We start from the raw sequence: 23,465 nt of genomic DNA on the forward strand, positions 1-23,465 counted from the left end.
GCGTTGTGTGAGCTTTTAATACGATTTCGACGATGATTGCGTACCTCTTAACTTTCAATTTGAGTTTCATGAAACGAGATATCTCTTTTATCGGAGAATAAAAAACTAGAAATGAACATTGATAAATGTCAACAAGCAAACGAGAGATTTATAATCAAATATATCATAATAGAAACACGTAGAGCCCATTCAAATATTTTAATGATATTTAAAAAAAAAATATAAAATTTCTTAATAAGAAATATTCTTCCATAAGATTTCCAAGCTGAGTAAATATTGAGTACAAATATTTCCTAATACATTTGAATAAAAGCCTTAATTAATAATTTTACTTTAAAATAGGAAACAGTTAATTTTTCTATCTCATTTCTAAAAAGGAAAAATTAAAAAACAATTTTGAAACGGAGAATTAACGAATTTTAATCAATTTAATACAAAACTCTCTTCCTCTTTTACAACCATTTAAAATTTAAAATTTGATCTAAAGTTATTTTGTATTTTTGATAAATTGATACGAAAAAAGAAGAAAAAAAAAGAAATGTAAAAAATGGAAAGCAACATAACTTACATACCAAAATCTTCATATACGCGGATTCGAATTCATTTTTCAATTTAATGGATTAACGAAAACTCGATTGCCGTGACGAAAATTGGCCAAAAAGAATGCGCCAATGTAACCAAGCCAGCGCTCTTCATTATTTTCCGCATAACGATCCAAAAGTGAATTACTCCCGATAGCACGAAATTTCCACGGAATTTTTCCATTGATATTCGAAGCGAAATCTGTTCGAATTCCGTGCCGCAAAAACTTTGGAAAATATGCACGCGAGGACACGAAATTCAGTAATCCAATGCATTAAACGCTCGTTTTAATTACCCTCGTCGATTATCCTCCTTCCAAACCTTTTCGAACAAATGCGAAATTATGTATATATTCGAGCGTTGAAACGATAGCTGTGAGAATTACCGATTAAAATGCGAATGAGAACATATAATAACGCGGGTTGATCATATTTCTTCCTTTCTGTTTATCTATGTTTACGTCTGTTTGTATCTTTTTCGATTATTTTCTTCTGAATCGATCCAAATTAATCGATTAAATTGATTAAATGATTTCTCCAAATGAATTGTCTTTTGAGGAAAGTTAAAAGGGTAGTAGTTTTCGAAAAGTTTTAAAATTTCTCTCGCAAAGAATGAAACGAGGTATTTTTAGTCTTTAATGTAAAATTTTAATCAAATCCAATAGTTCAAAACTGAAATGTCAAAGTTTCATAAGACATGAAATGGTAAAGTTAAGATTGGAAATAAATAGAAAAATATTAATACAGAATAAAATTATTTATCCGATGGAAATATAGAATGATGAAATATTTATATATAAATTTATAATTTGTAATAGAATAATTTTTATTTTACGATTTATCAAAATATATAAGATCAAATGAATAAATGAATAAATTTTTTTTAAATAATACGTCTCTATTTCATAAATATACATTCTTCTAATCTCTTCATTCTTTCCTGACAAAATCACATAGTGCAATTATATAAATTGATTGAGAAAGAAAAAGATAACTCGATGACCTATTTCGATCGCTGTTCAATAAAATTACAACTATGAAACTTAAACGATAAATAGGATCGTTTGCAGTACGCTAATATCCTTTGTCTAAAATAGCTTCTTGCCTTCGAAGCCGCGTTATAAACGTGACAACGAAAACCCTTCGTGTTTTTGCTTCGTTGAACGATATTCTGAAGCTGGAAGAAGAAGCGTCACGCTTCATCCGGTCAGTCTTCCGGCAGGTTTTCAATGTTGAATGACGGCGGACCGATATGGCCACGGTAAACGAATCACCTTTGTGCTCCACTTTGATTCAACTTCTTCTTTCACGATACTCTCTTTTCAGATTTCGAGGTCGCGATTTGTAAAACTTGATACAAATTCACGAAGGGATTTGTGTGGATCGAGAATTATTGGAAATAAAATGGCAGTTTAAAGAAGGATATTAGATTTATCTGATATAATTTTGTTCAAGTTTGTACAATCGTTCGTTGGATGCTTTGTAAACCTTATTGTAGGAAGGATATTTTAAATGAAATAAAATAATGAAAGGAAAATTCTTTTTTTGGTGATCTATATATTACGAATATTCTATTCTACAAATTCGATAAGTACGAAAAAATTTTAATTTGGTTTTTAAATTATTGTTTCACAATCTGAAAAGATATCTGTTTATCAATCGTTTGTCAATCGAAGATAACACATGGAATATTTTTTTTCTATATGTAAATTAACTTCGTACAAATTGAAAATTTTATCGAAAACGTTAAAAGCTAAATAATTTTATGATGTATGTTAAAACTGAATATCAAACGTGTTTTATTTCGAAACGAAGTTTCCGATATATTTTTTTCTTCCAACAAATATGGAGAGTGGTAATGAATATTGAAAGCATTTTTTAAAATACTGAATTCATTGAACAATGATAATAGTCTTATTAATCAATACTTATCAATGAAATAATATGTATACATTTTCTGAAATTTATATAATTTATAAATATTGTTTTTATCATTATTCCATTAATTAAATGTTCCCACTATGAATATGGACGTTTCAGAATAATGGAAGGAAAAAAATTTTTCAATATAATATTCATATTTATTAATTAATATAAATATTATTTCAATAAAGATTTATATTCAAATTTATATTCATAATAGAATTAACTTATTTTTTAAAAACCCACATATTAAATTCTAATATTTCCAAGATAAATATCATTATATTTTATGGTTTTATTATTTGGCTGTTACATTTGGCTGTTAATTGTGTTAAAACATAAATAATATAAATATAAATCACAGTATATAAATATATATATAACATATGAGAAAGAAAAATATATTCCAGAAATTGTTTCAATATAAATTTATTCACTTCTATGTGATATCTTTTACAATTAAATTCAAATTTTCTCATTTCAATCCTTTAATTTCTTTTTTTGATATATTTTTCAATAAATAAATGTATATATCACATATATATATATAATTTATCTTAAAACTCGATTAAATTCTATTAAAAATTAGGAAAACTTTAAATTTTGAAGATACACTTATAACTTTAAAGATAGTCAATGAATGAACGATCATTAGAAGCGAGGATCTGTATTTTTTAAAACGCTTTTTAATTTTTCTCGACTTCCTTACATATCCTTACATATAAATGAAAAAATAATTTTTGATCGTTTACTATCTTCATCCTTGTCTTTTATTCGAAGTTCTCGCTTACATCTTAATCTCATCTCAAACTCCAGACAGTGGTGATTTCTGGAAATGGTACTCCAAAAAGAAATATACATCAACGAGTCACAATTCCATTCTTAAACTCCAAATTATACTTCGACCTCTTATATCTCAACAACCAATTAAAATATCAGGATGAATCAAAAAGCAATTTCAATAAGCTTATGATATAAGATTCTTCACTGTCGTAAAGTGAAATTGCATGAGATATTCTCGGGTGAAATTTTTCTCGATCGAGGAATACGAAGTAACGCTTAATTTTAATGTTAATTTCATATACGCTCGGCGATATACGATTTTCTTTCAACTAACTAATGCGTGTCCACGACGCAGAGAAACGAGTCGTCACGGTCGAAATTCACGGTGGTTGGAACACAGCTTAATGCGTCCCTCATTTTCATTACGGTCCTTCGATACCATTAGCATGCGCGGCCGCAGCATCCGCGTTTTACCTTGCAAAATGAAAATAGCGTTCCCCGGTATAACGGGCGATGTTCGTCGAATGAAAATGCCGTTACCGTGCTGCGGCCACGATAACACGGTCGAGGGAAATTGATCCCTGTGTTTAAGATCCGCCACGCCCCCATCGTGATTCTCCACGCCTCTGATTCGAGTTTTGTCCAAATTTCACCGCGCCAAGACACTCAAGAATCCCGTTTTATTCTCGAATGTCGAAGCGTGTTTGTTGATGAAATAAAAAAAAAAAAGAAAAGTGAGATTCGCGTATAAATATGAATGAATTATGCAAACATCGAGTTTTGTAACTATGTGTAACTATTGCCACGATTTTGAACGTTTTGAATGTCGAAAAGGTGGGACAAATGAATTTGGGATTTGGGAAATGTTCTTCGGGGACGTGGTCCCAAAGCGCTCAAGAAGTAGATTAAATCAACGTAGGATTACGTTTAATTTTACGGTTAAGTTTCAATCCAGATTAATGAAAATCTAAATTAAATTCGTTAAATAAGATCGATTATTTAATGAATAATTAAATAAGAATAAGATCTCACTTTGAAAGTACGAGATCGTTGGACTTATTTTATGGTATCGTTTCGAAAAAAGTGAAGCTTTCTTTGTAATTATACGAATAAAATGGAGTGGAAAGCGATAAGTTTTGCGCGTTTAAGGAATATTAGTAATTTTCCATTAATCCTAAGGTATTGTTATACAAAACTTTATCCAAAAACGGTTTATCTTCGTTAACGTCTCAATGTACAACCTTATTAACGAATATCAAATTATCAGTTTTATCTATTCACTGTAAAATGTTGATTGATTACCGAAAGCGAATTAGGCCATTCTTAAAGCGATTAAATTCTCATTTCAAGAAGATCCTTTACATCGTTTCTCAAGTTTCTATAAAAGTAATTTATCAATTTATATCATCCTATGTACTTTCGATACAGATTATCAAATTTTCAATAAGGAAATGGATATTAAATTTAATTAACACAGTTGATCAATTTTCATATACTCTTGATCACATAAAAGAAAAGAGACATAAAAATTCTCATAAAATTCTACGAGATAAATCCACAATCCCCTCTTTTCTCAAACAGAGGAGAGACAGAGAGGAGTAAAAAAATGAATCAATTTAAAAAATACTTGTTTCAACTTCAATTCGCGTTTCACCATCCCAACATCCGACAGCCACCAAAACTTCTCTCTCCTTCCCTTCGATTCTCATACACAACTCTCTCGCACAACAATCCACCGAGAATCTCTCGAATCCCCGTCAAGCCAAGTAATAACGTTGGTTGGAAAATTCGTGACGTGTTGTTGTTTTTCGTAACATCTAGGAAAGTGACTTTCCACGGCGATTGATACCATCCCTCGAAGAGACCGCAGAGGGTCCGTTGGAACGAGGACTCGTGGAGTTGGGGGGAGGGGAGCGAGACCACGGGTCTTTCGAGACCCTCGTTAAAACCTATCCCCGAACGACCGAGTTGGAAATAGTTGGAAAAGATGTACCTCTCGTTGCTGAAACAATCCCCCGTGGAACTTTATTGTTGATTATTCAGACGAATTTATCGCGACTCGTTTGTTGTTGATCCCCCGCGCCCGTTAAACTTGTTGATCCTCGCGAGTGTGCGCCGCCATCGAACGCGTCTCCTCGTGGAATTCACCGTGGAAACTGAAAACGGATAACACTGTACGCTCGCTCGTGCGGCGTTCGAGCGTGTCGAGTGGAGGAGGAACGAGCCGTCGCTTGTTGTGTTATGAAAACGGATACGGACGAACGTGATCGAAGAAGAGGAAGAATAGTTGTTTTGTTCGCTCGTTCGGTTGTAAAAAGGGTGGAGGGAGAGAGGGAGGGAGATTGTTAGCGTCTCGAAGAAGATTGTTGTTTCTTCGTTTCTCTCTTCGGGAGGGGAAAGTATTTTTTATGGAATTGAAAAGAAGTGAATCACCGACGATCATCGTATTTTCATCGTGTACGAAAAAAAACCAGTTGCAAAGTTTTTCTCGACAATTCTTCTTTATCTTAAATAAAAATTCAAAGTGAGTAAAAGAGAAATACATAGTAAATGAAACGGAGTTTTTGCGATCGGATCAGTATTAAGGATCTTCCCCGTGCGATAAGAAGAAAGAAAGAAAGAAAGAAAGAAGGAAAGAGGATGAAATATACAAATGGAGATACGAGCGACACCGATTTAACTTGATTAAAAATTGGAAAAAGGATCGTTTTACACCGCGCTTTTAACACCGAATGTGCTTGGAAATTACGAAGAAGATTAAGAAATTCCCCAAAGTTCCCCGAAAGGAGTTTGTCCCCAAGGAAACGCTCTTGTCCACGATAAAATTTCTTGGAGAAATTTCGAAAAGTGGATCTTCCGCGAAATTTTCGAAATCGAACCAGCGATCAAGAAGAATCGTTTTGTGGAAAGTTGTGTAATTGTAGGGAGTGGATGACGAGTCTCGGCTAAACACGAGCAAACAGGTCTCCTCGAGGAGGTTCTCCCTTCGAGGGAAACTGGAAAGCTTGGTGAATTGTTGGAGCGGAAGCTGAGCCGAGGGAGCGTCGAATCGAGCATCGAGTCGAAGGTGGACGGGATCGGATCGGGGGAAGGGAGAGGAAGGGAGAGAAAGAAATTCGAAACGGCTGCTCGACGAAAGTGGGTGTGGTGTGGATCGAAGGATCGATCTCGTTGGGAAATCGATCCGGACAACTCTGCCAGATGACTTTAAGGAGGGTCCACGAGGACTCGGCTGACACGTCGTCGATATTCGAGTACGAGGACGTGATAAAGTTATAATAACAGGAGGGAGCCTTAAGTTTGAAAAATCGTTGAGAGAGAAATATATCTAGTTAGTACCCGCTCCTATTTCCCTTAAAAAAAAAAAAAAGAAAAGAGAAATAAAAAAGAGAGAGAGATATATATATATTCATATACCTAGATATATATGTATACATAAATGATATATTGATGTTAATCGAAGTTTATTGATCGATCGTTTTTCTTCCCACTCCCGTTCTGTTGAAAGATAAAACCGATTTGGCGACGATTCCTAGGGGTGGGGTGGGGGTGACACGGAAAATTGGCGAGGAAACACGAGGGGAAAAATGGCGATGGTAATATCGCCCCGTAGCAAGATCGTGACATTGTCGTTGTTGATCGGTATTATCACGGTGGTGGCGTTCATAGTGACTGTGATCGGGATATGGCACAAGAGCGAGAAACCTGGCAAGACTGGGACGAAGGTGGTCAGCAGCAAGCTTCAACAGATCACCGGATACACTGCCACCAAACACGTGAGTAGAAAATTCCTTTCATACCGGATGGAACGGCGAATAATAACCCGCCCTGCGCAATTCCACTCTCGCGTGGAAAAATATTTTTTTCACGATTGGGTTGCCTTCAGAAATGCTTATGTAGATATCGGTATATTGTACGTACGGTATGTTGTTTTGTTGTGATCTCGAATTAAGTCTCATCGTGAAATCGTGTTTTTGTGTAAAAAAAAAAAAAAAAAAAGTAAAGTACGGATGACGGTTTTTATACGTTTGTGCGATGCAGGTAGGAGATTTTTATGAATCTTTTTTTCGGAATTTCAAGTTTCAAGAGGCAATATTTTCCTCTTGGGGGAATCTTCGATCGATTAAATTTTTATAAGTATTCTTATGAAGTTGAAATTTTAAAGGGTAATTTTCCTATAGGAATTTTCCTCCAGTTTTTAGAACTTGTATATATTGGTTTTGTAATTGAGAGATAAGAGAATGTTAAAAATACGTATTGAGAAGATAATTGGATTTGGATATTTTAATTTCAATATGGATAATGTAACGAAAAACATTTCATACTTTTCCATTCGAGCAAATTATACTTATTCCAATTTCTTTTTTCCATGCAGAGAGCAAAAGATCATTCCGAAAGAGGACAATTACTCTTAAAATCTAGTATAAAACAAAATATACTTAGAGATATATTATAACATCTCATTAACACATTTAATTATTCCTCTAAAAGAATAAGCTGTCAACAAAATTTAATCAAGCAAAAGCTTTCTACGATAATTAAATTATACCCAACTTGTTTTTCATCATTAACTTCTATGAATGTTTCTACTTCGAAATAATTTTTCCACTAAATTAATTCGCGCTTCTCCGTTCGAGGAAGTTTCGCGCAATTCAGAAATTTCTGAATCCATCCTGTAACCATTAATATCCACGCATTTTACGAGCTCGAATTCTCGTCATACTCGAGCTATCCGCGAATCGTTGTGCGAATCGTTCTCGGTCGAAAATTCCGCAAGTTCGTGTCTTAATGGAATCGTGGCGGGCCCCAACTCCGCTCGATTTCTCCCCATTTCGATCCCGGTGTGGCCAACGCATCGTGCAATTCGACCGTACGATCTAATTAATTATTTGCATCATCCGCGCAAAGTTAACGCATTCCTCGAAACTTTGAATCTTGTTCGTGAAGCGTAGTTGATGGTCTGGTGAAAGCCTAGTTACATTACAAGGGTTATTGAAAAAAAATCGCTCGCTGCGTTTCTTTTGGAATTTTTTGAATCGACTCTTTTTAGATCTCGATACCTGTTTTATCGAGCTCTTTGTAATTATATTTATGAGAATATAGGTGCAAATGCACGTAAGAGATAACATGCAAGAATGTGACTAATATTTTAAAATGAAAAGTGTTGGAACATTTCTTTTCTTTCTTTTTACAAAAATCTGCAAAATGGATTTCTTTTCAAAGGAGACTGTACAATAGGAGGAGATGCATATATCGTACGTATGTATCGAAGAGAATATTTTCGTGTTTATTTTTTGGTTGGTTTAGAATAGATTCACCCAAAGGTGAACTTTCCCAACACCCTGCATATCTAGGGGTATAAGGTTAAGCTTCGATACGAGCAAACGGTGTATCACAGCAAGAAATCCATTTGACCCATTCAACGCGATATTTCATACACCTTTTCCAAACATCGCGAAACGCTTCCAGCGACTAAATACCGAATCATACCGACGAAAATCGTTCATCAATCGACACAGTAAAATGGAACGTGAGAACATCGCTTTTTCGCGTGCATAAAACCCAAGTCGCTTTTACACCGTGGTAATTCGTAAAATTGAATAATGGACATTGGATCGTGAGTTGGCACAATTATTCCCAAATTTCTCTTATATTCTCTTATAATATCCTATAAAATAAAATTCTAAAATTTCTTTATTTAAAACGAAAAGTCTCTCGTAACATTTCTTTTATTAATAATCGATAATTCAAACAAATATAAAAAGTCCATCCGACGAACGTTGTATAATATAAAAACCTCGTTTCCATAATAAAAATCCTATATTTCTTCAATAGCCGAAAGACAGTTTCCTTCAGAGCCTTCCTTCCCTTGCTCGCTCACAATCTTTTCCACGTCCTTACTCTTCAATTAATCGAGAGCTGATCGATCGAGCAAACTCGAAACTTCTCCTCCCTCGCCTCTCCCTCAACGCGAGGAGGGATGGCGCGTACAAATGGCCGCCGACCATTCGCGATTCGAATGCATAAAACACGACGGGGCTCCCAACAGTATTATTTATCACTCGACCCGCGTTCGAATTCCTGCCACGGACCCGTCCAGGGAATTCCAGAACGTTACTTGGAAACGAAGGAGAAATCACGAAAACGCGGGAAAATTTCGTTCGTCCTTATTTTTTTACATATATATGTATATATATCTTTCATGCACGAGGGTTCGAGATGTGCGCAAGCTTCATAAGATTCGCTCATGCATATTAATAATATTCGATGTGAACTGGCGGCAACTTTGTAATCGCGTCACGACGACGACCGCGGCAAGGTAATACCGTTGTCGCGAAACAGCATTATTTTTCGATCAGGAAACCGGTGTCCTGATGCCCGGAACGGGCCGAGTTTCCGGATGGAGCAGGGTTTCTCAATATTTTTTTTCCTCGATCTCTCTTCTGAACGGTGGATTATTCATGCATGCTCTTTCTTTGTTTTTTTTTTGCTCTTATTCGAAAAGGTTTGAATTTATTATTAAAGATGGATACAAGAAGCTGTTATATCGAAGTAAGTAAAAGGGTGTATATTTAAGAGAGGAAATTAATGTATGATTAATTTGAATGTAACTAAGGTAGGCTAAGGGTTTTTATATTAAAATTAGAAATGCATGAATAGATTTGCAATAGAATTTTTTTTTTTTGTATCTTGAGTAATGTTTCGTTCGTGATTTCATGAGGTGAAAAAACTTTCTCTATGTTCTTGCATTGTATCGTAATAATATATTGTCGAAATAATGAATGTTCGAATATTTAGGATAATCGAGGTTTTATTTCGTTCTTTCTTCTGTTAGAATTTCTAGAAGGAAAGAATTTCACATAATTTCTGTTGAGAAACTCTGAGGTAGATCAATGACGTGTTGACTCGTGAGGAAGAAATATTGGAAATTAGTTTTAGTGGATGGAATGCTACTTGGTGTTTTATTCAAGATACGTTTTGATTCTCTGTGATTTTACGGTGAGTTCGGTACTGATATTAAAGTTTTATATTATTTAAAACAAATATAAGTTAGAAAAATAGTTATATTAATTTGTGAAGGAATGTAGATATAGTTATAATTATGACTTTCATTGAAAAAAATAAATATTGTAAGTATATTAATTATTTAAATTTATGCGATTGAAGTTTGAATTGTATGATTATTGAATTATTGAATTATATATTTTATATATCAAATTATATATCAATTTCATTAATATTATTCATTAATATATTGTATACAGAATCTGTGCTTGTAATGCATACAAACACTCAGGCAATATAACTTGAATTTAAATTAGAAAGTGTAATAGATCAAAAGCTTTCTAGTTTCAACCTTTATATAGAGGTGATTTGCAAACAGGAAGAAGCTTTACTATAGATATTCGAACAGTTTCATATAAATTTACAAAATGAAGTTGGGGTCGTCGTTAGAAAATTGATAAATTACAAACAACTACAGGGTAAATTAAATACAGTAACCATTTTGAATATGTTAAATGGAAAATATAAAATTTCGATGTTTATACGATTTGTTTTTTCGTAAAAAAAATAAATAAATAAATAAATTTGCAATTCAAGATACGTAATTATTTTTTATACAAACAATTTCAATGTTTAAAAATAATTTCGGGTTGAAAACATCGATTAAATCACAAATGCGTAAGCTGATAAGCCAAAAGCAATATATTTATATATTTTGAACACATGTTTTATCTATAAATATATATAAATATTTTTTATTTTTTTCTGTTTATTATCGCGATATGTATATTTACAAATTTTCCATATTTTTTCATCTTTTACACTTTTGTATTTTTTTTTTTTTTTTAGATATACCGAATGATACATATGATTATTTCGTTTAAAATTATTAGCTTTAATGATTCTTTATTTTTCATTCGTTACTTTATGCTTCACAAAATTAAATGTATGTTTAATAATATACAACCATTTTTTTAATTTGTAATTTGAAATATAAATATTTTTGATATCATGAACAAAATAATATTACAAAACATGGTTTCAAATTTTATTAATATTTATTATTATTACACGTATTTGTTATTAATTAATCTTTACAATTCGGTGGTTTGGTATAATAATAATAATAATAATAATATCTAAAAACAAAATTGATATGCGAATAATACAAATATAATAAATCATGTTATTCTATAAAATACAGAATTTAAATACAACATTCCAATATATATATATATATATATATTTATTAATATTACAATCAATTTCTAAATGTTTTTTAAATTTTTCCTTTCAGATTATTCTAAAATTATTTATAAAAATTTATAAAATAATTTGTATAACGATAGATAAAAAAATTTGTTTAAAGTTGATTGACCGTACAGGAAATTAAAGTATTCAAAAAATAAAAAACGTTATAAATCTTCAATAATTTCAACAATATATAATTACCAACGTAATTCAAAACGATATTGTATACAATTAAATGCAGTTGGACGCTACAATCTAAAATCAGATTGCCAGAAATCAGATTCATTCTAGCCATTTACCTGGATTCACGTGTGCATATTAATACCAGATGATATTAATCGCGATGCTCGGCTGAAAAGACGGTGCAACGAACAATTCTACACCCTCCTATCGCCCAAATATATTCTGCATGATTTATTTCTCTTAATTCTCGAAAGCGAAATTGCGTTTAACCTGTGTCGCATTTCGTGCTTTCTTCCCAGTTGCACCTATTACAATTATCTTGATTAATGTCATTCAACCGATATTTCTCAATTTTTACATTGAGAAATAGAACAATAGTTTATCAAACAACATTTGTTCACATTATTTAAATAAGATAAAGATACGAATGATTTTCTTGATTGATCACAAGTGAATCAATGAAAGGTAAAAGAAATCGAGGAACTATAATAATAATAATAATATGACGAATGTACATTCTTGTTCAAAAATCTTAGGTTGTTTAATATTTCTAGTAAAAGATTTCAGTGAAATGGAACATTCATTAAGAATACCAAATATTATTCAATCTTATATCTATAAATTATAGAATATTTAAACTTATTAACTTGAAACGAAATCATCATATAATTATAGTTAGCAATTAAAGAACCATCATTGCCGTTTAAATTAATTCGTTCCAAGAAGTTGCAGAATAAGTCTACGGGGGCGCACAAATAACAGATTAATTTGAAAGTAAGCCCCGACATCTGAAAGTAAGAGAACCGATGTCTGCAGAAGCAATTATGGAAGGGAAATTAAATGAACTAAACTTCGTTACCACGGTCGTTGCTGCTTTGTAACAAGTTAATGAATCGCAGACGCCATTTCTTGTAAGACGAGATTCACCGACGAAACACTTGGATTATATTACTATTTTCAACCGAAATCACTTTCGACGAGTTATTAGGCTCTCGATATTTTTCTTTGAAATGATCGAGCACATTCATTGCGTTATTAACCTCTCGATATTTATTTCCCCGTCAAACAAGCTTAAATAAAGCTTATTGAGAATTTATCCTGTTATTGCCCCTCCTCGTTATTTTTCGTTTCAATTTTATTTGAAAATATTTGCTCTACTATTGATTAACACTCCATATTATTTATTTTCGCAATGTTTATATTCTCGCGAATTAATATATTTTTGGTGAGAAAAATTTCGTTGTTGATCTTTTCAAGAATTTCATCCAAATTATGAGATATATTAGAAATTTGGAAAATTGATATGTTCCTAAATTTATCAAACATTCTAGCTTCTTAATATTTCTTAAAATTTACTTTTTAAATTCCATTTGTGTCATTATTTTATTTATTTAATATATACATATATCATTCTCGCGAAATAAAATTATTTTCTATTGGCCTTTTCTAAGAATCTCAGATTTATAAAATATTCTAAAATATTCTGACAAAATAATAGAAATAAGTTGTTCCAATTTCATTGTGTCAAAAATACGACCGCAATGTTTTGGCACGATTTGGGAAATTGGTGCTCAAAATCCTCGCACGATCAGAATGAGTTCAATTAAACGAGAGATTTAAATCTTCCTCTCTCGGCGATTTCAATTATCTCATTCAACGTAAGCATCATAGATTTTATTTTTCGACGCAATTCGGTTATAATGCCCGTTTATAACCCGATATTGTATTTCCATTCGATATAGAACAATAATGATATATTTTCGAGTGTAAGTAAGACAACTCCAATCGATGATCGAGAGATAAACCGGAGTTTTTTTCGTTCGACGATATTTTTCTCCCTTTCGTATGCCAATTTTGTTAAGAGATAAACAATTTAACAATTGTATTTATCTTTTATGGAAAGAGACGCTTTCGTTTTCAATTTATCGAATGGATTATTTGTTTTTAATATATTTGATTTGTTACGAGACATCAAAAAAGATTCGAAGATTACTTAAATTCGCATCTCGTGAATAAATAATTTTATTCCTTTCTTTATTCCTTGTTCTTTCTTCTCGTTTGTTATATATTCTTGTGAAAAGAAAATTTCTTTATTATAGAGGAAGAAAAATAATAAATATTGTTTGGCAAAGAGAAGATTAATTTTGAATAATTGAAGTACAATTGAAAATCTTCTGTATTAGATATTTCTTTGAAAAGAAAGAAAAATTAATTTGTCAGTTTTAAATTTTCGTCTTTCATTTCATTCGAAGTGAGAATCTGTCGTAAGCATAAAAATTAGGATCTTTATAAGAAATTTAAAAAACATTTCGACTGTGATCGAATTAATGTGAAAAATATTAATTAAATTCAAGCATATATTTTATATTAAAATCTGTCAAGTTTTTATTTTTTTAATTCTGACGTTCACAATTATTAAAATTAATGAAAATGGACTTGCCAAGATTTTCTTCTCTGGTCTTTAAATATATATATTGGATATAAGATTAATCAATGCATTTTTATGAATAAAATGAAGAGAAAACTGTTACATTTTTAATAAATAAATATATTATTATTTTAATACCTGCAGAGAAGCAGAATCAATATATTTAAATAACAGCACATTTATAATTTATGCTTCTTGAATATCAGACTTTCATAAACTATAAATAGAAAAAGTATTTTGTAATTTTTCTATATAAATAAATAACTTTTTAAACAAAGACGTATTAAGAAATTTTCGTGAATCATTATTTACAGAAAATAATCACTGTTATTATGTAAGTGATAGAAAATCATGTTAACCATTAGCAGATTAAAATTCTACAATGAGGATGTAGGTGTGTCTAGGAACAATGAATAAAATGTAAAATAACTGTGAATTAATTAGAATAGACATATAATCTACTTAGATAATATAATAATAGAAATCTATAAATCTGATTCTATTTTCCCAAAAGAAATTAATTTAATTTAAACATCCAAAATTTGTTTCTTCAAATATATTATTCTCCATAAATCATTTAATATTTTATGAACTTTATATTGTTAAAATTATAATAAAGAAAAGAAGAATTAAATTGTACAGAAATTTTTTTTGAAAGAAGAATTTAGAATTTTCATTTAATAGGTATTTCATTTTATCTAACACAATATTAGTAAGCTATACTATAACTTAATAAATAAATCTAAAAGATATCAACTTTTATATTTGCTTTGATATCTTTAAATGTTTCTTAATATCTGTTTAAGTACTTATAATTATACAAAACTAACTTTAATAATTAAAAAAATCAATTTTCTACAAGAATAGGAAAATATTAAAGAATTTTTAATTTTTCTTTTGACAAAATATTTGTTATTAACATTCACAAATACTGTAATGTCACTGTAATTATATTATGGAAATTGAACGAGGCTTGTCTTTAATTCCTCCACAAAGTTCATCGAGCAAATTCAATTTCCAACATTTGAATTTCTTGCCAAGCGTAATATCAACTTTTCGTCGAAAGAGGCGAGTAGAAAATTGAAAAGAGATATAGAAACGATCAAACGCGATAAATAAAATGTACGCCATGTTTTCTCGAAAGTGTGCCTCGTTCTTTTGTACATTCCTTCCTATGGTATCTTCCCATCAAATTTCCTGCGAAGAATGCGGCACAATCGTCTCCAAGTTTGCTGTCGCGATAAATACCCGTACATGCTTCAGAAATATTTTCTGGACCTGAAATTCTCGTGGTTTCAAGGGGTAAACTCGCTCTTCGAGGTGTCTGGCCTAGAATTCTTATTTACGTGGATAAAAGATTGCGAAATTTATATCAAATATATTAAATATTTGCGCGTACCTTTGATTATGAAGAAACATCGTATTATTGTTATTACAGTGATCGTATTAGAGAAAATTTGCCCTTAAACGATAAACACGTAGAAAGAGTGTTTCTAATTTTAGTCTCTATGTATCTATGAAACAGTTAACATCTATGAATCAATCATCGATTAATGTAAGGTATTATATTATCCTCAATAACTTTTTAATTTTGATTACTGTGTATTTTTGCAATAGATGATATTTTTTATTGTGAATTCGAGATATTCTGTCAATATTATTATTCTGAATGTAAAAGTTTAATTTATATTTGTGTAAGTATAATTTATATTATATTTTGAATTGAGGATGTGAAAATGATTTATGAGATGTTTCATATGATTTATCAAATATTTTTTTTAAGAGATTCATATCAATTTATTAAATAATCTAAGAAAAGAAGGAATCTAAGAAAGAAAACATGGTGAAAGAATGGTAATGCAATATTATTCTACGAACGGATTAAATTCGAAATCTTTATTTTGAAAAGTTATGAATATAGATAGAAAGGTAAAGGAAGCAGTATTTACCGTGTTAATTCAAACTTTATTTTCTTCTTCTATATTATTTTTAAAGTGTCACATTACTACTTTTAATTTAAATTTATAAAATAGGAATAAAATTAAAAAAAAATGAAAATTTTTCCATAAAACAAACAAGTAATATTTATAAAATTTTGTCTAAACGTTTTCTTTTATCAGGAATTATTCTATTTTTTTTTTATCTTAACAGAAAATACTGTTTAATAAAAAAAAAAAGAAGAAGAAATATTTATATAATTCATAAATACATGACAATTCTGAATACATGACAAAAAAAAATCCATAAGTCATAATCTCGATAGACTTTTATTATTACTCAATAAAAGCATTCGGTAATAAATCTTCTTTATTTTTTACCTTTTATCTTTAATGTCTTGTCTTAATCCATCTCACTATGGATACGTTTTTTTAATATAAGAATTTAAAAAAAAAAAAAAAGATTCACGATGCATCAATTTTTAAGAATATTCTATTTTGAAACGGAAATTTTCATTTCAAAGAATGTAAAGATATTGAAGAAAAAAAAAATTGCAATCTATATAGACATTATTATATTATAAAATCAATGAAAATGTGACCTAATGCGCGGTAAATATAAAACGTGATAGAGTCGAAGGATAAAATTAGTTTACGAAGTCATTGATCTTTGGAGTGGAAGAAAATCATATATGGACACCCGTCATATTATCGTACAACCAATTAAAACCAGACGACAATGTTAATGAAGACGTGAACATAATTCTCCGTAATTGTAGACATAATATAGAATCGATGAACAAAATTATCCCGACGGATATTTATACAATTTCGGATAATCATCGATCTCTGGGGAACGAGAAAAGATCATACATAGATATTATCGTGCAATAATACGATATAATCGAATAAAATACGATACATAATATTATCGTACGATATAATAATACGTGCAATATTCGAACTTAAATTGGTCAACCGGAGAACAATATTAATTAAAACGTTGCAACGATGCACCATCGGTACATATGTCGAACACCGACATGTCGGTAAGGAATCGAGGGACAAAATTGTCTTCTTGAAATAGGATAATCGAAATCGCTTTGGCAAGCGTATGGATGGCAAGATGTGTCCTCGTATTTAACGAGCGTGCACCACGAACGATTTTCTCATCTTGTCGGGAACCGGCAGAATTTCGTTCGATGCAACCCTGCGGCTTTCCTTGTTCGAGTTGCTACTAGTTTCAGCTGACCCAGATAAATGTTTGCTACGCTGACCCTCTCGATCTTCCGGAATCCTACGGTTCCCACGCCAATGTGCAAAGAATTTCGGTTCCATCGATAACAATCGGAGAATTCTCGCGTGAACAGTAATTGAAAATGGACTTTCGATTATCGAGCACCGATAGTTTAGTTTCGTTTGAATCGTGGCGGTTGGCTGAAGATGTTTCTTGGCAAAATGATGAGGCGCTAAATTCTCGTTCGAATGAATTATTCGAGTGAAATTTCTATTTTATCCTTTATCATTCTTTTTATTTTAATTTGAATAATATTATTTGAATAATGATTATGTATTCGAAGATATTTTTAATGTTCGTTACTTTTATTTGATACTTGATAGATGTTTATAATTTGATTTCACTGCGAAAAAATGTTATTCCGTGATGGAATGATCTTTCTGTGTAGAATTTCCATTCTTTAAAGCTGCTTTTCTTCTTTCTTCTTGTCTAAGTAGATATATCCTTTTTATGCATTTCTTGATCTCAAATGAAGTTTGTGTTTCTTACATACAAAGAACACTATTATTCGTTAAAATAATTTATTTTAAAAGACATAAGAGAGAAAAAAACTTATTACTGTCCATATCCTATTCGTTGTTATATAAAATTGAAAATATAAAATTTACATCGAGAAAGGTAATTTTGGTTGGTTTATTATATTACGAAATTTTCTTGCGTTATTTATGATCGTGATTAATTATCGACAGTGATTTGTCATAACAAATATTCATATGAATCATTTCGAAGAAATAATTCTATTTATTTATCACAAATTCTTCAAAGAGATAATTAATTTATATCGTTGTTATGACAAATTGTTATTCGTTTAATTTCGTTGCGGCTCAAATTACAGAAACAAACGTAAAATACATTATTCATAGGCATTTCCCATACAAACACGAAGTAAATTGTTCAAAATTTAATTTCCTATTATTCACTATAAACCAATGATAACACAATGATTTTATTCAAATATTGGTCCTATAAAAATAAGATTTTTCTAACAAATAAATAAATAAAAAAAAAAAATGAAAACGAATAGATACCGAATGGAAATATAAATATCTAGTTTCATACCATAATTCGATTTTATTATTCAATTCAATTTCATATTTTTTTATTATTTTATTTTATTTTTTTTTTCTTTCTTTTTTTTACGTTTTAATCCTGTTATGCTTTTTGATATTTATTTATATATATATATTCTCCTACGTGCGACAAAACTGGCGTTTCCATTTTACGATTTCGATGTTCGTTGCAAACTTCTCTAGAAATTTCTATTTTGTTCATACATACAAGGCAAAAAACGAAAAAATAAATTTTAACAAAATATATGAATTAAGAAAAAGAAAAAAATTTCCAAACTTAATAGAACAACTTATCTCGAATTATTATATTCATTATATTATTAATGTAACATCTATTCAATATTATCTTCTTTACTTACAATCAACTATCTATCATTATTCCTAGCTTTCATACGAATTTCTGAAAATTTGATTTTATAAAATACCTTATTAGCTTCAATCGTTCATCATACAACCTCAAATTTTCCAGAACTTCAACGATATATTTCTCGAAAAATCCCCTCCCCCCGTTAAAAATTTCTAAAATTGTGAAAACGCGCGTAAACACGCGGATCCCTTAAGCAACTTTCGAAGTTGCAATATTTCACAGGTCGTTTCACGATCGAGGTCGGGCTTTCTTGCACCCTTCATCCATGTCGTTTTAGCTTCACCCCCTCCCTTCCCCCCTCCCCCATTCCTTTCTCTCTAGTCGTCGCCTCGTTCTGTTGCCTATGCTTGCCGGTGGTTGCAAGTTTTATTGGCCGCCGTTGACGCGGCCGGGACGAAAAAGCATTTTCAGCGGTAATCTGCTTTCGGTCGGGCGTGCAAGTAGAACCAAGAAAGCTTCCGGTAATGCTGGCTCCGCCAGAAATCCGGAATAGGTAATCTAAATCGCTTTAGGGGGAATGCGACGGACAGCCCGATAAAATATCCCTCCCCTCCCCTCTCAATTCAACTCCTTCACGTTAACCTCTCCTCTCCTTTCCTCCTCTCCCCTCCGCATTTCGAAGAAATTGCGAGATCCAGAGTGTAATGGAAGAAGAAGAAGATGGAGATTGTTGACTTTTAATTGTGTGTTTTAATTGTCGAAATCTGGGGTGGTTGGGTGGTATTTTTGATACGCGAAAAGTATTCAAAATATTCTCGTTTCGTATCCATAATTATCGCGAGCGTAATGGTGATTGTTAATAATGTTTTTGCGTGAAAATTTGAACAAGAAATTTAATTAATTTTTTTTTTAGAATGGAACAACACATGTTGGTTCTTTAATGATGGAAATTTTATATTTATATGGTGAATAGTGTGTGTGTGTGTTTTTTTTTCAATATGAATGAAATTGAGCTTAAGAAAATATTAGTTTCTTGAAAGTGAAAAGTTTCATTGTGCTTTATAATCTTTTCTTTTATAAATTATTCATGTTGCACGTGGATTGTGTAACGATGTTATAATTGATATTTTTCTATAGCATTATTGTTATTTACGCTTATGAGAATGCAATTAATTTCAACGTTAAACTCGTATTTCGAATTATTGAAAAGTCTGGTTTGCAACGTGATATTATCCATTGCAGATATCTATTATTAAAATATAGCAGGAAATATGTAAAGCGAGTAAAAAGTGAAATGTGTTTAAATTCAATTTTCAGCCAGAATTTTTGGCGGAATTTCTATAAAAGAATTGCGAATACGTTATTGAGAATCGTTGCATTGTTAATTTAAAGTCATTGGAGTTGTTTAACAACCTTAATTGCTAGGATTTACCTTATTCCAGTCATTCAACTTGCATAATTCACGTACCTAAATCCGCTTATGTTTCATGAATCTACATATTGTTATATTACAGAATATACCATTATTATAATATAGGCATTAAATTTGTAAAGATAATGCTATAGTGATTGTATTATTATTATTATTATTATTATTATTATTATTATTATTATTATTATTATTATTATTATTATTGTTGTTATTATTATTATTATTGTTATTATTATTAAGCTCTTTTTGATTCTCATATCATTTCATTCAATCTTTTTATTTTCCAAAAGATTTGCATTATCGGTAACGGCTATTATTAAAATTACCATGGCAAGAGTTTTTTTTTGTACAAACTTTATGCAAATAGGATCGCATTAACGATGGCTGGAAGAGTTTAGTACACTTTAATATAACGTATTGAATGCACCGTGGTGGAGCGCTACTTTCTGCATCGCAATACTTTCCCTTGTCGGATCCTCGCTGCCTTTTAATGTCTCTTTTGCACTTTTTTATTCCGTCGTTTACACGTTCAACTTTTAACACACTTTAAAACGTACTGAAAGAATTTTCTCGCCATCCCGACGTTAAAGTGCATCTTAAAATAAATATTGCATCTCTTGATTAATTTTAGATGATAATTAATCGTCGGGTGTATCGATAATCGGACACAATGATTGTGGAAAATTATATATTTTGTAACTAATTTTTTATATTATATTTATATTATTCAATAACTTCGAGATGCCATAAGTTCAGAGAATCATTTTACTTGGAAATGAAAGTTAGTTGAATTAAGAAAATTTAAATGAGCAACATCGGATCAGGTTGAATTACGATTTACAGCAGTCGTGACTGCATTCGAGATCTGACATAGACGGGAAATCCATTTCCGGATTTGTTCGCTCATGAATCCTTTTGCAAAATTTTATATTTCCATTCGGAAAAGGATTAAAAGTTGGAAATAAACTAAAAAGTTAAATAAAGAGGAAAAAGTAGAAATAATTGATATAGTGGTTTTTAATTGAATAACTTTTAACTATAGATTTAATCTTTACAAACTTTGTAAAATTTGTAAATTATTTAATATATAAAAGTTTTTTTATAAAAAAAAGCAATAATATTCTGTTTTTAAATAAAAAAAATTCAGAATGTTGTGTCCATTTTAATAAATGAATTTCAATTAAGATTCGATTAGTTATACTTTTCTCGTGAAATATATCATGCGCATATTTCATTTCGAAAATGAGAAGATACATTTAAAAATATTCCTGTCACAAATTCTAAAGAATTCACACTTTTTCGATATATAACATTGCACTCAAGGAAGAAAATAAACGAATCAATTTCGTTTCAATAATTAATCAGACACGCGTCTGTCCGATTTTTAATTTCAATTTTCTCATAAATAAAAAATTTTATTTCATATCTTTTTACTTATTTTCCCACGCGGAACAACCTCTTGACTACTGGTATCCAATTAGCGCACATGACTTTGCACTTTTCCATTTAACGCCATTCTTAATTTTCCTCTTATTTTAACCTTCCCCATTTTTCGTTCGACCTCATTTGCACCACGAATTACGAGTCATCCTATATAATTTCTATAAATTTCTCGAATCTATTATGTTCTCTTATAAAAGCCGTAAAAAAAAAAGAAAAACAAAAATACAAAAATCGTTGAAAATAAACTTTTTCACCTTCTGTACATCTGCGTAACATCGCGCATAAGACGATGCATTTGTGATAACTTGTCCTTTGCCCTACGCGAGATCTCGAGAAATAACTTCCCGGAAAATGACTGGAAAACGCATGAAATATCCAGACGTTGCTTAAACATGACATTTCTCAACATTTCCAACATAAGCAAAGTCAATTTTAGCATTTCACGAATAATTTGCTCTCTCTCCCCTCCTCCTTTCTCTCTAAGATCGCACAGTTTAACGCGATATCCCGCCATTTCTTATTCCACCATTCAACGCGTACAAAATTTCTCTCGTACATTTTCCATCTAGTTTCGATACGAGATATTGCCCCAGGTACAATGGAGGTTCAAAAGAACGTCTTTTAGAGGCGTATCGGGAATGAGTTAGCTGGAATCGTTTCGCGAATCTAATATGCAATACCCGATAACGCATGTTCCAGGAAGTGAAAAGCAAGATGTTTCGCTTCCGATGAGAGAGAGAGAGAGAGATAGAAGTTAAAAATAAATTTCGAAACGGATAGAATTTCAATTTCGATTTATTTAAATCGTTTGGACTAGTTTTAATTAACTAGTTTTGATATTTGAGTGTTTTTTTCTTGCAATTAACGATATATATAATTCTTAATAATATTTATTTAGGATATATTCATTTTTAAATTCTTCCTAACATATCAAAATAATTTTGAATTGGAAAATCCTATAATTCATAAAAAATACATTAATCTAAATACAACAAATTTCGTTTTACTCGCAAATCAATTTTGATCAAACTTTCTCGATTCAACTTCTCAAAAAAATAAATAAATAAAATTAAATAAAATTCCAAGTTTCATGGGAACACGTGAGAAAGCAGGATACAATAGCCATTCCATTTATTGCAACTATTCGCAGTCTAATTTTCGATGCGGTGGCGGTTGGTCCAATGATAAAATCGAGGCTGTATCCCGGGGGAGATCCACGTGCACCAGAGAGAATGAGAGAGAAAGAGAGAGAGGATCTTACCTCGAGCTGTGAAACGCGGTGTTGCAAGTCGTTGGATTTCACGGGCAACTCTCGGCGGAATGACGTGTCGTTTCTGAAGGGTATTTCGACAGGAACGAATGGTTATGCGGCCCACGGACGGCTATTGAATTTCAAGCGGTCCTCGTTTCTTTTCAGGGAGGGAGGAGATGCCTCCCTGCATCAGTCTCGGCTGCGACCGAGCAGTTGACCGATCCCCAATTTTTCCGCTTTTGTGAGAATTTCGCACGGAAAGGTACGACCGAAGCTTTTGGTGGCTTTTGAATCGTAGAGGTTGCGGATGTCGAGGGCTAGAGCTAATTTAATACATCTCCTCGTTTTTTTTTTTCTTTTTTTCTTTTTATTTTTTCACCGAATCGACGAGTGAGTTTTCGAAAAGTTTTCCCCAAAAAGAGGTTTTTCTTTTTTTAAGTTAAAATGCAACTGTTTTAATACTGTGCAAATGACACACTCGAGTTTTTCTGATTTGAAAAGTGTATTTTGTACGCGTCTATTTCGTGTAAAATATTTCGAGATTATTCATCGATATAGTTTTAAATATTAATT

The 23,465-nt window shown here is 31.2% G+C and overlaps 1 protein-coding gene across 12 annotated transcripts in view; it reads left to right on the forward strand.

Annotated features, from left to right (window-relative positions):
* Nucleotides 1-23,465, forward strand: part of LOC412865 (collagen alpha-2(IX) chain) — a 328,107-nt gene that overhangs the window by 173,208 nt on the left and 131,434 nt on the right. For 2 of the 12 annotated variants that reach the window (XM_016914908.2, XM_006564342.3), the window contains exon 2: nucleotides 5,109-7,063. The exons of the other annotated variants lie outside the window; for them this stretch is intronic. In XM_016914908.2, the coding sequence (XP_016770397.1) occupies nucleotides 6,875-7,063 (189 nt within the window). In that variant the 5' untranslated portion in view covers nucleotides 5,109-6,874. The remainder of the gene's footprint in view (nucleotides 1-5,108; nucleotides 7,064-23,465) is intronic. 12 annotated transcript variants of the gene reach the window in all.

The sequence above is a fragment of the Apis mellifera genome, linkage group LG11, assembly GCF_003254395.2.
Source record: "Apis mellifera strain DH4 linkage group LG11, Amel_HAv3.1, whole genome shotgun sequence".
Lineage (NCBI taxonomy): Eukaryota > Metazoa > Arthropoda > Insecta > Hymenoptera > Apidae > Apis > Apis mellifera.